The sequence below is a fragment of the Cyprinus carpio genome, chromosome B1, assembly GCF_018340385.1.
Source record: "Cyprinus carpio isolate SPL01 chromosome B1, ASM1834038v1, whole genome shotgun sequence".
Lineage (NCBI taxonomy): Eukaryota > Metazoa > Chordata > Actinopteri > Cypriniformes > Cyprinidae > Cyprinus > Cyprinus carpio.
In genome coordinates this window covers 2,664,656-2,681,058 of record NC_056597.1, presented here as the reverse complement: position 1 = coordinate 2,681,058, position 16,403 = coordinate 2,664,656, and the positions used below count along the sequence as shown (strand labels likewise).

At 36.7% G+C, this 16,403-nt stretch overlaps 1 protein-coding gene across 10 annotated transcripts in view; it reads right to left on the bottom strand.

Moving 5' to 3' along the window:
• LOC109054879 (slit homolog 2 protein-like) overlaps positions 1-16,403 on the bottom strand; it is a 73,604-nt gene that overhangs the window by 24,191 nt on the left and 33,010 nt on the right. For 6 of the 10 annotated variants that reach the window (XM_042716237.1, XM_042716227.1, XM_042716230.1 and 3 more), the window contains 6 exons: positions 5,634-5,705; positions 5,097-5,168; positions 4,211-4,282; positions 2,527-2,690; positions 2,356-2,367; positions 1,999-2,131 (listed from right to left, as the gene is read on the bottom strand). In XM_042716237.1, the coding sequence (XP_042572171.1) occupies positions 1,999-2,131; positions 2,356-2,367; positions 2,527-2,690; positions 4,211-4,282; positions 5,097-5,168; positions 5,634-5,705 (525 nt within the window). The remainder of the gene's footprint in view (positions 1-1,998; positions 2,132-2,355; positions 2,368-2,526; positions 2,691-4,210; positions 4,283-5,096; positions 5,169-5,633; positions 5,706-16,403) is intronic. The other 4 variants (XM_042716228.1, XM_042716232.1, XM_042716231.1 and 1 more) reach the window with 1 other exon arrangement.

Below are 16,403 nucleotides of genomic sequence, written 5' to 3'. Positions count from 1 at the left end.
GAGGCAGTGTCTGGATGAGTGTGGGCTTGTGTGATTTGGTCAGACTAAGAACAAATCCAACATCTGTGTTCCATGAAAAATTTAATTATGAAAACACTGAAATTTCAACATTGCCTTAAAAGCGCACTTGGGTTTTTTTTTTTTTTTTTTTTGCTTAGGAAAAGTTATATTATATATAAACAGTAATATTAGTATCAGTTATATTAGTAGAAAACTGTTGTATTTTACATTAAGTCAGTCAAATGATAAGGCTGCTATAGGATTTAATATACATGGAGTGGGTCACCTAATGGGGGCGTCTCACTTTATCTTAGTAACCTCCCTCTTATCACATACTTTCACTTTAGTAATAATTAAATAATGAAGCCTGTTACCCACACAGAATAAAATAAAATAATAAATAAATTATAATAATAAAGAGATTATCATCATTTTTTTCTCATTACTGTCACTACTGACATATTATAGTTCATAGTTGTGATGTCATTTCTTATGATTCTGACTTTGTATCTCACAAATGTGATTATATCTCACAATTGCAAATGTTACTTTATTCCTTATTTCAAACTTTTTCTCAAAATCACTTTTTAACAGGTTTCCATGTATTGACTAACAACTGAATTTCTTCAGTTGCAAACCAAAACTGATGTTTTGAGTGTACTTTTGAACAAATACACATGCACACACAAATCGAAACAAAACCCTGAAAACAAAGTATTTTAACTGTAAAATATTCACGCAAGCTGATTTAATATTCACATTTTCACACAAATGTGATAAAAGGTTGATGTTGTATTAGTGGAATAAAAGATAAATCAACATCAGCTGTAATTTTCCTACCTGCCAAGTCATGTAATAAGAATCATAAATATATTATTCATTCAGTATTCCAGCATTCAACATATAGCAATGCTTATTTATAACGGCTCGCCTTCTTGCTGTCTCTCTCTAGATAGCTGTTCTTCTCTTTGACAGTAAATATGTCATAAATCAGATAAGCTCTCCAAAGTTGACAGAGCATGAAAATCGGGCTCCCACATAGGTGGACGAACACACACATACACACATTTCATTCAGCCAGAGCCAAATGAGATAATCTGACTCATCTGCCAAAGCCCTGCATGCGGCTTTCAGAGGAAGAAAAACGAAGGGATGACAGACAGAGAAAGAAGGGAAGAAAAAAGATCGACAATGACCCTGGCAGTGAGAGGCACAACAGTTTAAAAAAGATGTGGCGTCTCAATCCAGGCCCCGTTGGCAGAGCGCTGGCCCACAGAAGAGATGCCATTGATAAAATAAATCCATTTCCACACTGCATTAATGCGCATGACTTCAGCATGGCCTCCGTAGTTAAAATACTTGATACAGATACAACCCTGACTGTGTGTATGTGTGTTTGTGGAATGTGGAAGCTACATCTGTCAAAAAGGAGGCAGACATCGGACTGGTGCCAAACAAATCCACCATTACACTCAACCAAATACGAGGCATACTGTATAAACATAGTCTTGTAGGTGACAGCTCTGTGTACATGAGTGTGTTTGCATTTCTAACTAACTATTCCTTTATGGATACTCTCAAATGGAAAATGATTCAGAAACAGATCAAATATTTTCACTAAATAATATAAAAGTAATTAATGTGAGTAATGTGAGTAATTAATATTTAGTACAATCTATGAGCAATAGAAGCATATGGGAATGTGTGTGTTTACCTATGCATCCATATTTTAGGGACAGATTTGTACTCAGAAACGAGCTAAATCTGACAAAATTATCCAAAATAAAATAATAATAATAATAAAATACAAAAAATAATATTAAAAAAAAAAAAACTGTTAAAGTTACATTTATAACTAGTTGTATTAAAACCAATAAAGGTCAATGTAATGTCCCCATTTAGACAAATATATAAAGATAAAATAGATAAAATTTAGATAAAATAGATAAATAAATGTTTGGGTGTGTGTGATGTGTTGTGTGTCTGCTCCTCACTCACATTTCAGTGATGGTTTCTGGCAGGTTGGTGGGTATTTCAGTCAGTCCTTTCCCCCGGCAGTCCACTATGTTATTACTGCAGGTGCACAGCTCAGGACACTGCAGCACACTACAGGACGAGTGTGACTGGGGCCCTAAAACACACATACAGAGAGATAACAGGGATTCAGGGGGATGTGCTACACAAAGGAATTTTAAGTTTAAAAAAATATAAAACAACAAAAAAAAAAAAAAAACAAAAAATCAAAAAACAAAAAACTTCATAACTCAACAAAACAAAAAAATAAAAAAAAAACAAAAAAAAAACAAACAAACAAAAAAACATTTTGCCCATGTTATTTCAGAACAGATAACTTGCCTTCACTGAAGTCTTGAAAGCATGAGCAAAGAAAGAGAACAGCCAAAAAATGGACAGAATATGAAAGCTTTGACAACACAAAACAGCAAATCCATGTATTTATTCTCTTTATACTCACAAGCTCTTATCTCCTGTAAACAAACCATACAAATAAAACACACACAAACTTACCTGTACACATAAACTCTTTCTTCTGAACCTCAGCAATGTTGTGGCCCCTCAGAGAGGGCGGAGCCATACACTGTGTGTAGAGGCCAAGGCGGGGCCTCTGTCTCAGCCAATCAGAGAGCCAGGCCACATGGCAATCACATAGCAGACTATTTGAGTGCAGACGACTAGAGAGATGGAGAGTCAGAGAGAAAGAGTCATTTGAAGGTCCAATGGCAGTCTAAGCTGGTATATCGACAAAAACCTGTGTCCATGTGTGTGAGAGAGTATTATCAACTTTGCATCTGACAATTTCCTGTTCATTAATTACTGACATTTACTTGCACTCAACAAGCAAACACACACAATGATTTCTCTGTTGACTCTGGTGTTTCTTTGTGGTCAGCAGTTTTAGGAGTCCTTCCCTTAAACAAGAATAATGTTAAAACTAAATATAAAGCTTATTTAGTTGTAACTGGCTTTTAAAATCTGAAGTAACAAGCCAATGATCTCTTCCAACATGACATGACAGTAGAACATGTGTTCAGAGAGATAGAGGATAGAGGTTATTTTGTGGGGTATATTGTCATGGCAGAAATCATCACAGTGACTTGTGACCAACTTCATGTTGAACAGAGCTAGAAAGCACTGAAATGGACTGATCTTGTTTTATCTCTCTCCACAATTATTTCCTTCCCAACTGGCCTTGGAAAGGCTTTTGTATAGGTTGGGTGAAGAATGAGAACGACGGAAATCACTGTAGTCCACTGAAATGCAGCAGAACATTCAAACCAAGTTTTACAATGCTCTCATGTTATATTATCAACTTGCTGAAATAGAAACAGAAGGTGATCAATATACCTTCTACATCACCTTGTCACTGAATTGCTACATGATTTTTAATATGTTTATACAACTGGATAATATACAATTTGGGATGTTTATTTTTTGTTTTACATTTAACGTTTACATTTAACTTTTTGTAAAAATACCCCTATTGAACTCCTACATATGAGCATGGAAATAAATGGGTAACTATCGTAACAATTTTGTTTTAGTATTATTCATATACTATCATAATAAATATTAATATTTTGAACAATCTTTTACTTTAATATATCCAGTTTTAGTAATTTTGTTATGTGCTTTTGTAAGCTTTTTATCTATTATTTATATTTTATTTTATTTCAGCTTTATTTCAATCAGCAAAAATTATTTTTAATACCTTTAGTTTTAGTTACAACAATACTGTATGGTAACCACAGTATAAGTGTAGGTTTCATGATCTTAATGGTCCTTCCCATCTTGGCATTCACTGGTTTTCTTTCCATCATCTACTGCTGATGTTTAGCTAACAAGGACCAGAATACCGATATAGCAATTACCTACTTTAGCTCATCACGTAAATGGGATTAAATCATGATCACACACAAAGGACTCCAATCTACAATATGTATGCTAATGAAACATACATATTAATGTGGTTATTACACCCTATTACCTCATAATCACACTTATTAAGGGCCAGCATGATAAGTGCTGGATAACATGCCAACGACAGTCTGAAGAACTGGTTTAATGCAGTGTGTGTGTGTGTGTGTGTGTGTGTGTATGTGTGTGTGTGTGTGTGTGTGTGATACTCACAATGTGTGTGTGTGTGTGTGTGTGTGTGTGTATGTGTGTGTGTGTGTGTGTGTGTGATACTCACAATGTCCTAAGCTTGGGCATGTGGTTAAAACTGGCCACTGACAAACGAGAGATATTGTTGTTGTTCAGTGTGCTGTGAAACAAAGACAGAGAAAGATAATCAGTTCATAGATCTTTTTAGAGCAATAATGAGGAATATTTCACTAATGGAAAGCGAATGGTTACCACACAGCTGCCCCTGGTTCCCATATACTTTCATTGTATAAAAAAGATGATCTTAGACATTCTGCTAAATAACTCCTTTTGTGTTCTGTATGAAAAAATGCTTTGGTATAGTTTGAGAGTGAGTAAATGATAACAGAATTTTGGGTGAATTATCCTTTTAATGTTTTCCTATTACAATATTTCATACATAAACCTATAGAACTGAATTTTTTTTCAGTATATCAATATGCCTTCATGCATGTATGGGGTTATGTGCAGGGAACCACGTTATAGATGCACATCTGATATTTAATACAGCACATAAATTCTTTTCTGTCCATTTGTCACAAAGCATCAAAATAATCCTAGTAAAATAATCTGACACAATCCCATTTATCTGTCTTGATTCCATTCTCTCTAACAGGATTATTCCACTAATCCAACTTTTAAAAGCAGATATGCATTTTATACAATCATTCAACACCTCAGCAGGAATGATCTGACAGCTAAACACAGCATGTCACCTACAGAGAAATCCATACCAATTTTACATGAATATACGATTTTCTAATCTCAATTTCAATCTAAAAATCAAACAAAGTTTTTGGAACAGACCCAAAACCAGTGTGGCCCAGCTTTGACCCAAGTCTAATAAAACCGTGGTACCTAATAAGATCTCTGCAGTGGCTTTAATTCAACAGAACACAATCACACAAATTCACACACACATGCAGTGCACTTACAGTACTTCTAGGTCCCGCAGAGCTCTGAACGCTCCGTCTTCAATGCAGGAAATCTGATTATAGTCCAGCTGCCTGAGAGAGAAAAAACAGAGAGAAAATGTTTGAAGATGATGATGTCGGTTCTTCTGCTTGGTGTTCAATGATTATGGTAATAGAGTAATACACTCTCATAAACACTACTGATCCTTACTGATAAAAACAAAAAACACATATACACACACACACACACACACATACATCCTTCCTTCTCCTGTCCTTCAATCTGTTTTTTTTTTCTCTCACTTATTTTGTTGTCAGTCTTTCTCTCTTTCTCCCCTCATCACTGTTCTTCACTTTCCAGCCTTTCTTCTGTCTGTCTGCTGTGCTCTCCTCCACTATTGTCTACCTGCACTGCCCACTCCTCCTATGTGTGTGTGTGTGCGTGTGTGTGTGTGTGAGAGAGATGGTCAGTTTGCCTGGGCATCTCATTAAGCACACATTCATTAATTCAAAGCTCTCTTATTCTCTCTATTTCACACAAAGATACAGAAGACTCACAGGTTTTTGATCTCAGTAGCTCCTCTGAATGCTTTTCTGGGAATCCCCTGGATTTGATTTTCACTCAGGTCACTGGTAAATAAAGAGAAAGAACATTAACAATCATAAGCAGTTATAAAGATATATACTAATATGTAGATCTCTTTAAAGCGGAGCGTATAATTCTGTACGAATGTACAATAAAAGCAAAGGCTGCCGAAGCAATATGTAATTTAATTTGATAAATCAGACTGATTAAATCAATTCAATGGATCCATTCAGTGTTTCTCAGCCTTTTTGACTGTAAGACCCCCCTTTGTTAATCAAAGGCCCCTTTGTATCTAATATATATCTCTAGTAATTCTGTTGTAATGCAAATCAATAATAAATAAATATATATAAATAAATATAAAATATGATGTCAGTTGAATGTTGTACAATTTTATATCAGCTGTTTTTGTATTTTAATGAAGATTGTTAATATAACAATATAAATATAAGGTCCCCTGTAAAAGATGTGGGTCATTTTTTTGGATACTTTTATGGTGCTTTTGTATTATTATTTTTTAAACTCGAAGCTCCAATCCCCATTCATTGTAACTGTATGGAAAAGAGTGATGTGGAACTTTTTCAAAATGTCTTTTTTGTGTTCCACATGAACGAAAGTCATGCAGCTTTAGAGTGACAGAGGGTGAGAAAATAATGACAAAATGCCTGTCTGACACAAGAGGCAAAGACTGATTATTTCACCATGTGACAAAATAAATGCTTTATGAACCCTGAAATGGGTCTAGAACCACAAAAATCAAGCCCCCTTGCAGCTTTAGATAAATGGTCAATATGAAAAATAAGACAAAGAGAGGACAGTGTTCTGGAGAAAAATAAAGGGATGATATAATTAATCACTTCACCAGTGTGAAATCTACACATATCTAATAGCCTTGTGTTCAAATAAGACACAAAAAGAACACAATCGCACATAGTATTCAACACTCATTGACATCCGCAGACACTGTCAGTGGGGAAAAAATAAAGAAGAACGAGAAAGCAGGAAGGAAAACAAGAACAAAATTAGAACAGAATGAAATATCACCTTTTTCAAATATAACAGCTAAAAAGATGCAATCCCACACACTTTATTATTATTAAATTATTAAAAGTTTATTTACAAAAGCAACGTTTATCAGCTGAATATATCAAAATACTGTATATAACAGCTGAAAGAAGGGTTTCACTTTATTTTGATGGTCCCTTCAACACATTCTGTTGACTGTAAGTAATATTTCTCTCATTAGAGTGTTAGTAGAGTATTAGCTGACTGGTAGGGTTAGAGTTAGAATAAGTTGACATGTACTTGCAAAGTTATTTATAGTCAGTAGAATGTCTGTTGGGAGATCATCACAATAAAGAGTTTATGCAGACTGTCTACTAATACACTAATGAGAGTTAGTTGACATGTAGGTGCAAAGTTACTTATTGTCAACAGAATGCTTAAAAAGAACCATCAAAATAAAGTGTTACCGAAAGAAGAAACTCAACAAATATGCACACCAAACTCTAATGCACACAGTTATGATGAGACTAAACAAACATTTCTAACTGAAGCCCCAGGTTCTTTAGGCATCAGAGCAGACATTTAAACAGCCTGGGTAAGTCTTCAGCGCTCTTTAAAAATGTCATCCTGGCATGACCTGAGCGTGAGCTGAATGGGAATTGTCTTTAATCAGTTTCATCTGTGCCTGTACAGGACACCGACACCGATTTGTGCACACATTTATGAGATCAAACGTACTTCTGGATTACAGCACAAACATTCCAGCTGTCACCCATATGACAGCAAGACGAATTCAGGGACAGACAAACTATTTAAATCAAATCAAATAATTAAAAAAACCTGTTCCCAGTTCAACAGGGTGACTAACATCGAATGAAGCACCACACACACGCACAAAGACATGGTGGGAGGTGGGCTAGACAACTAGGGACACACACACACACACACACACACACATATATACAACTTCAGTGGCAGCAAAGAATGGAACACCCAGGAGAGCATCAAGAGCAGAAAAAGAATAAGAGAATAAAAGAGAGAAAAAGAGAATGATGACCCCTGAGCACCTTTAGAGGAAGTGCTTCACTTGCTCTTTCTCTTTTCAATAAATGAAAAAAACTAACAGAAGCTTAATCCCTGCTTTCATCCCACTCTCTGTCCTTCACTTGCTGTCACTTTCACTCTTTCTTTTCTCCTACTGTGGGGAAAAAAACCCATATCAAACCATAAAACACTGAGAGAAGTTAAAATAATCTAATCTAATCAATGTGTCTCTTTCTATCTGTTATCATACAGTGTGAATGAATATAATTAAGAGCTATGAAGAGACCACCTGTACTAATTAACATCAATTAACTTGCTCTCAATGAATAGCCACTACCAAAATGCTAGATTTTTTATTCAGGGCTCACATGATCAGATTTTAAGTCCCGGTCACGTGATCGAATCACCATTCAGCAGTTCCCAAAGGTTGACCTTTTCACCCTTGGAGTGTGCATGTGTGCGGGTTCCTGTGTGTGCGTCTCCGCAGGGGGTGACTTTAATGAAGTGTCTTCCCTCACGCAAAGCAGACTCTCAAAGACAACCCTCTCATTTATAGACGTACACCCGCACACACATACACACACAGCATGGGACCCTTACAGATCATGAATAGCCGGTTTAGCTAGCCAGATCTGTCAGTCAAATTCCTTACCCGTCAATCATAATAAGAGACAGACAATCAGTCTCCAAAAACTAGACACTGACCGTAAGAGATCAGCTCTCTCTCTGTGTGTGTGTGTGTGTGTGTGTGTGTGTGTGTGTGTGTGTGCGGCAAAGTTAGGCCAGACAGAGATAGATTGTCTGTCTGTTGAGAGCTCTATTCATCGAGATGCCATTGTCATTTTCATGAGTGGCACATGACAGCACCAATCACAGAGCAGCAGGATTTAAATGAAAATGCCAGGGAGACAGACAGGTATTTATAATATCAAAAATATTCACTCACACACACACACACACACACACACACACACACACACACACACACACACACACACACACACACAATTGCCTGCATGTAACCGCAGTGATAGATTTAATCTTCATCCACTAGGGGGCAGTACAATCTTACCAGCATGGACAACCATGGACAGACGCCAACATATTACACTAAACGTTTTTGTTTAGGTTTACTTATGTCTATTAACCTTGTAAAGGTAATACAGATGGCAATGGCTCAGAAATATACTAATATTTAATAAATTTTTTAAATATTAATTAAAATACTATTAAATTATTAAAAATGACAGAAGTGTAATTCAATAAAATCCTGTCAGTGATTTACTATATATTTTTATTCAGTATCAAAGCTGGTGGGTGGAAACATTATAAAACATATTATATATTTGGCTGATGAATTTTCATAATGCAGTGTGACTTTTGCCCTGTATTCGTAACTGATTTGCTCCATCCATTATTAAGTTCCGTCCACTCCCCAACAGGGCCGTCGTCGGGGGATGGGAAACCAAGAATGTTCCGAGCCCTGTGACGAGGGGGGCCCACTAAAGTGCACTATGCTATAGCCTTCTTATTGGAAAAGGGGGCCCACCGATTAACATTTTGTCCTGGGCCTCGAGACTTTAAGTAACCGATTGGCAAAGCACTCTGCTTGGTCTTAAAGTTACTGTTTTAAATGGATGCTTGCCCTTTTTTCCATTGCACTGTGGTTAAGCAAAACAACACTTTACTAAAACGAAATTTTGTTTTTATCCTAATAAGTCTGTGGTGGAATAAACCTAGAAATTCTACAAAAATGAGACTATTTTACCACATAGCGCTCAACAAAGATAGAGAGGAAAAGAAGGAAGTAAAGAGAGGGAAAACCTGATAGGTTGGAATGAGTGGAAAGTGAGAGGGAGAACAGACAGACGGAGATGCTATCACATCCTTGAGCCTTTGATAGCAAACGTTACATTACCGCCAGTATGAGGAACCAGAAACACTATCTCACCAAATGACACGATAAGCACACAAACATCAGAGCTGGAAGTGTTTGGATTTGCTTGGACAGCATCGGAAACAGTTATTTCACTCAGACGGCGTGTGTAAAGATTTTAAATTTGAGCCAGGGTGAAATAGACTCTCACTGCCAATGAGTGTCTGCTCGGTATGACTGCAAGTTGATTAATTCTGCATTTGTACACTATTTTTCAAGTCTTGTACTTTTCTTTCTTCCTTCACATTCTGTTTTTTTTTTTAAATTATTCCTTATCAGGTTTACTCTAGTTATATGCACATAAAGAGCATTGATTAATCGCCAGATTTTTGGCAGTTTTGATTTATTGAAATTGGCTGATGCTCCTTCTGATGCTTTTTGCAGTTTTCTTGTGCCAGTTCCAATTTTCAAACTGAATTTTGAGAAAATATTATGTAAAATTTAAAGTTGGAAGGAAAATTCACTCTATCTATTTTGCAAATGTACAATATTGATCTTATTTTGAACATGCATGTTTCGTTGTTTGTTTTTTGTCTTTTTTATTTTTTATTTTGTTGGCTTGACCTCATAATGTTTCATGAAAATGTCATAATGGATCTGCTGATGAAAACAACATTCTTCTCCAGACTTCTCCAGACTCCAGACTTAGTCCACTTAAACTTTGTCCCTCTAAAAATGGACTGCATTCATTTTTGAGTGCAATATCCTATTCTCCAACTCTATTCAACAACTATTTGGTAGACTGGCTCCACTGACAGCTGAGACACATTGATAAAAACACTGGAAATGGATTAGTACTCTCTGAGCGTGAATGTGTGGTTCACACTTTCTCTCTCTCTTTAACATCCAGTGGTGTTGGGGAGACCACCTGTCATCCATGAAAATGTCATGCGCACACACACACATATTAGCAGATGTTAGAGGGATCTGTGAAGAAATGAGCGCTGATCATTTGCTTTCCCCTGAGAGGCTCATTAGTGAGGTGTTTATGAACTGGAGGCATTCAGCACTCGTCTTGTAAGCCTGGCTCTTAGGGCACAGACTGCCCTCCTTCTCACACACAGACACACAGAAATGCAGACTGAAATATTGGTGAGTTTGGAATTCACCAGTCATATAAACTGTTTAAGTTCTAGTCAAAAAAATAAAGACTGCACTAAAAGTAAAAAAATCAAAACCAAACCAAATAAATATAATGATTTTGAAAACAAAACGACAATGGATACATGGAATCAGTGATTGTAGCTAGATTCATTGTTTCCTGGGAAAAAAGAGACATAAGTTAGGGCTGGGCAATATCAGTGGGATTTCAATGAGATGAAAAATCAGATACCCTTAAAAGTGTAAACAAAGAACATAATATTCTAGAATATAGGAGCATAATATTCTAGGAGCATCAACAAAGTCACTTCTGAAGTCCCTTTACTTAAACATAATTCCTTCACAGAAGAAAAGATGTTGCATCTGGTATTTCTGAATTGCCAAAGTGATCATCAAAATGAATGGCTGCTATTACTCTGCAGAACTTTTTCTTTCATTTTGGGTTCTTAAACAGATGGAATACAAATGCTGCTTTATTCTTTTTTTTTTACAATCTAATCAAAAACCAATTAAATAAAATCATATTAAAAATACTATCTTGGATGGAAACAGCTATTATAGCAAAGCAGATTAAAAAGTCTATTGCAAAATAATCAAGGCATGTACGTATAATAAAATGATTAATTAAATTATCTAAATTTATATCTAGCAATGTAATACTATATTTTTTTGCGCTTAACACTCTCATACTCGTAAGTCATTGAGGAGAAACTAATCTGACAACACACTCCTAAAAGAAAAGAAAAAAATTTATGTTGAATAATCATGAAAAGATTGTGCATCCAGCCTTACACTGAGTTCAGGGTCAAAAAGTCAGAGAGACTTCAGTCTGTGTGTTTATGTGAGAGAGCAGATTTAATTGTGCCAGTGTGGGTGCACACAGACAACCACCAACTTTCCCACAACCACTTGTTTTCTCTCTGTCTGTGTCTCCCTGTGTGCCATTCTCTCTGACTCGTTTTCTTTCTGTCTCTGTCGGTCTATCTGTTGCTCTTTCTCTCTCTTAAAGACACACAGATCGAAACAATTGAGACAAAGAAACACTCAAAGATGAAAGACAGGAGATAGTAACTCTATTTCCCCTCTCTCCCTAAATCTTTTCAAGATGTTTTGAGTCTCGTAGCTATTTGCCGTAGATTCCAGCAGACAGTATATGTGTGTGTGTGTGTGGGTGAGTCAAACTGAAATATTCCTGTTCAAATACAGACGAGGCCTCAATGTTGTCTTTCACACACCCGCAAACTTTAGTCATAACCAATGGCTACACACACAGCTGCTTGAGTCCATCTGTCCTTTCCACACTCACTCACTCAAACGCACACACACACACACACACACACACACACACAGAGAGAGAGAGAGAGCACACACACACACACACACCACACACACACACACACACACACACACACACACACACACACACACACACACACAGAGAGAGAGAGAGAGAGTTAAGCCCGCATTTCTTCAATGGGTCACTTTAAGGATGTGTCTGTCAGAGCTGTTGATTTTGGAGCTTTAAGCTTCAGTTTCTCAAACACACGACGAGTTAGTTGATGAGTCCAAATTCAGCTTCTCTGTAATCTACAATTACAAAATATAGATTGAAAATCTCAAAGTGAACAGAAGTAGAGTAAGAGGGAGATGGTGTGGTTTTCCAGTCACACTCAATCTGCCAGTGGGAATTACATACAGCCGTCGAGGATTTCCTTCTGTAATTTACTGCTTAACGATCACCGCAGTTTGTGTGTGCGTTTGCACGAGTACGTGTGTGCCTCACATTTGTAATAGCAGGTTGCGAATCAGCCTTACTAGAAGTTTCCCTCGGCTTAACCACCATGAACCAATCAATAAAACTCGGCCCAGAGCAGCTGTTAAGATGTCAGCTTTACATATCTGATTACATTACATATGAAACACAGTCAACATTATCATCTCCCTCTCTCTGTGTGACCTTTCCCATAGTTCCACTCTCATACGAATTCATCAGGAACAAATAATCATGGTTGAAGGGAGATTTTGTTTGAAGGCTAATGGAAGGTTCTGTTAACGCCTGACCAAGCCATAAAGCATTGCAGAAGAGTCCTGTTGTAGTCCCGCGCAGTATTCCTTATGTCGAAACCGCATATACACACTTCGGGGGATCGTAAAGACACTGATTTACTGCCTCATTTGAAAGTATTCAATGACTTTAGTACACTTTGCAGTGTTTTATATTTTTGAAATACACTTTCTCTCAGTGATGCTCATTTTTCCTGCCTGCTTTGTGGTTGAAATTCTTGTCATGGGATTTTCTTATTGCAATTTCAGATGCTCGCACAAACATGCAGGAGGTTACGTATGTCTGTATTAAGGCCAAGACAAACATACATTAAAATGTTAATTAAAAGTAATATGCTTATTTGCTATATACCATCGTACTGATTGATTACCATATTTATTTACCAGGATGTTTATGCCATAGAATAGCATAATTTATATAATACCTTGATACTTAATAAAAAAATAAAACGGTATTTCTATGGAACATTTACCAAACAAACATGGTAAATGCTGGCACTGTTAACAAAAAACATAAATCATAATATAAAAACACACACCAAAAAACCAAGTCACACATCTTAAATTATACAATTACACGCCCTGTGGTGGGGCTTGATTCTGATTGGTCAGTCACGACATTTCGAGGTATGTTATCCCTCGACAACAACCGGTAAAAACTAATAACACAGGCTCATCCGTGTAACAGAAGTCAGCTCTGTACTCTAATTAGAAACAGTTTTTTCTTGGTGGAAGCTTTGCATTTGTTTTGCTAATAAAATATAAAAAAAAATTGTACAATTATTTAATTATGTCATCCTGGTATTGTGTTTCATACAAACCCAGCTGCTGCCATTTTACTACGATTGTTTTGTACACTGTAATGGATTATAAGATAACTAATAAACGGGTAAGATTTTAATACATTTTTGTCTTAGATCTTTTATCGCCGTAATTATTTATGTGGTAAAATGTTGTTTGCACCGTTTCCCTTAATTGTCCGTCTAGTTTGAACTTGCCGTTGCTCGCAACTGCTGTGTTTACGGAAGCTTTACGTTTAAATATTTCAACTGAAATCAATATTTTGTGTCTAAATATTTACTTATGTGGCAAGTATCCATGTAATAACCGGGATAATGTACACCCAGCCGGTTGTTATGGCAGAATAACCCCCTTCAGGGTGATACAAAACCCCTCTGCTTCGTGTCGGGGTCCTGATCACTCTGTAGGGGGTAATTCTGCGATAACAATGGCTGGATGTACATTATCACTTACATAACAAACTCCAAAAGAGAAACCTGTAGACTGTGGGATTAAATTACCATAAACCACGCAAGTGTAACAGTTTAAATGTCTTTGAATTATAATGTTCCACTCCATAATTCATACAGTTTCAAAAGAGGAATGTAATTGTGCTAGTGCAAACACATGCATAAATACACACTCACACAAACACTCACTAACTCGCTTCCATGGAAAATCCCCTGACTTCACAACATTTAAATTTAAAACCATGAAAACTAACATGTAAGTGTGTTTGCTTTCATTAGTGCCACATGGAGGAACACACACACACACACACTTCAGTCATGGCAGGAGGTTTATTAGAGTCAATGCTATTGATGTGAAAGGAGTCATTAAGAGATAAATTATTCACGCCTCATTTGATTCCTATGGACCACCATACTCCCCGAAAACATGTTTCCATGACAGCAAGAATGCACAAAGACAGGAATTCAATATATACTCCAACCAAAACACACAAACATTCACACATAGTTGCATGTGGCCAATAACGAATCTATATAAGCAAACACACACATAGACACAAACACTGTTTTTTCCTCCACATGAACCTGTTCAGATACCAACACTTTTTTCATTTTTGCAGAAACAAATGTTAAAACAAATGGATGTTTGTGTTTGTTTATATACATGAGAACTGGAAGTTACAAAACATCTGTTTTAAAACACAGTGTGTACTTGTGTGTGTGTATATATATATTCCCCCTTGTGATAACAAGTGACTCTACATCCTCAAAAATCCTTATATACCCACCCGCTTGCACACACACACACACACACACACATTTTGAATGCAATAAAATCTCACTAGATGTCTCAATGTATCAATGTCATACTGCCATAATCTGCCCACTCTGAGTAATTCATCACAGAGCAGTGTGTAAGTCCCATGATCACAAACACACACACACACACACACACACACACACACACACACACACACACACACACACACACACACACACACAAACACACACAAACACGCACACACAGTCCACCCGCAGGCCATACACAATGATCGTACTGTATGGTGAGGCTGCCACCACAATAGAACTGCAGAAGCCTTTGTGTATCTGTCAACCCTTGTCTGACTATCTTAATAGATCACACCCACAGAGAGAGAGAGAGAGAAAGAGAGAGAGAGAGAAAACAAAGAGAAAAAAGAGAGAGAGAGAGAGAGAATGTAGCAATACAAGTCCAACTTTCAATATTTTCAATTTTCCACTATATATAAGAAATAGTATCTAATAACAACAAAAAATGACATAAATTAACATTATTCCAGTAATATCATAAAATGACTTGCATGTAGAGTTTTCCAACATATAATGAATTTTATTTTTCGCAAAAGAATATTACGCATATCTATTTTGTACATGTGTGTTATAGCTCTTACCGTAAATGAGTTATCCACATATGTTTCATTTTGAAAAAATATTTCTGGCCTTTCAATTTTTAACAAAATATCACAACGCAATCTTCTGGTGAAAGCGACAGTTTTCTCTGTGTTGTATATGACTTCTCAAATCATGTAATTTGCTTAAAATTCATTCCCTTGAATATAGTTTTATTGGATATAGATTTTCCTTAAAATGGCCTGTCTGCTTCATTCATCCAAATGCTCACCTCAGGATGGCATTAAAGTAATGCCAATGGGGATGACATTGAAAGTTTTTGTGTGTTAGTGGTTTAAGAGGTCATTCCTCTATGTCTTATATGGACTGAAAGCTGAGCATCTTAAAAACCCCTCAAAAGCTGGAAGGCAAATTGGTGCTCACTTCAGCTGCTCTTTTACTTTTCTCTTCTCCGCTCTCTCCATCTTCCTCTTAAAACATGGCCCTCGGTCATGCGTTTCTAGAGCGAGAGTGAAAGACCTGGCGTGAGTGTGTGTGCGTATGTGTCCTCGGGTCACACTGATAAAGGCTGCGTCTGTGAAAGCATGCTAGCTTTAGTGTGTCTAAAAACGTATTGACCAGTGAAGGATACCATCCACAATCACAGAAAGTCAATAATGCACGCATGTTAAACACATAGCACTGCAGTCTGTACACTTGCTCCAAAAGATTATTCATAGTTGGCGTGTTGCTCTTTTTCCAGTTCTGTCCATCAGACATAAACTTCAATAAACAGTCAGCCACCGCGGTCTGTCAAACACAAATATTTGCCTAACCACACCCACATCTCCAGAGCAGTCAGACACCATGGTGGAGAGTTTTATTACACCAAATCAAAGAAAGATCAGATCCATTTGTGCTTTTAGACACAACATTCAGTAAAATACAAATGACTCATCAATAACTTCCCCCTA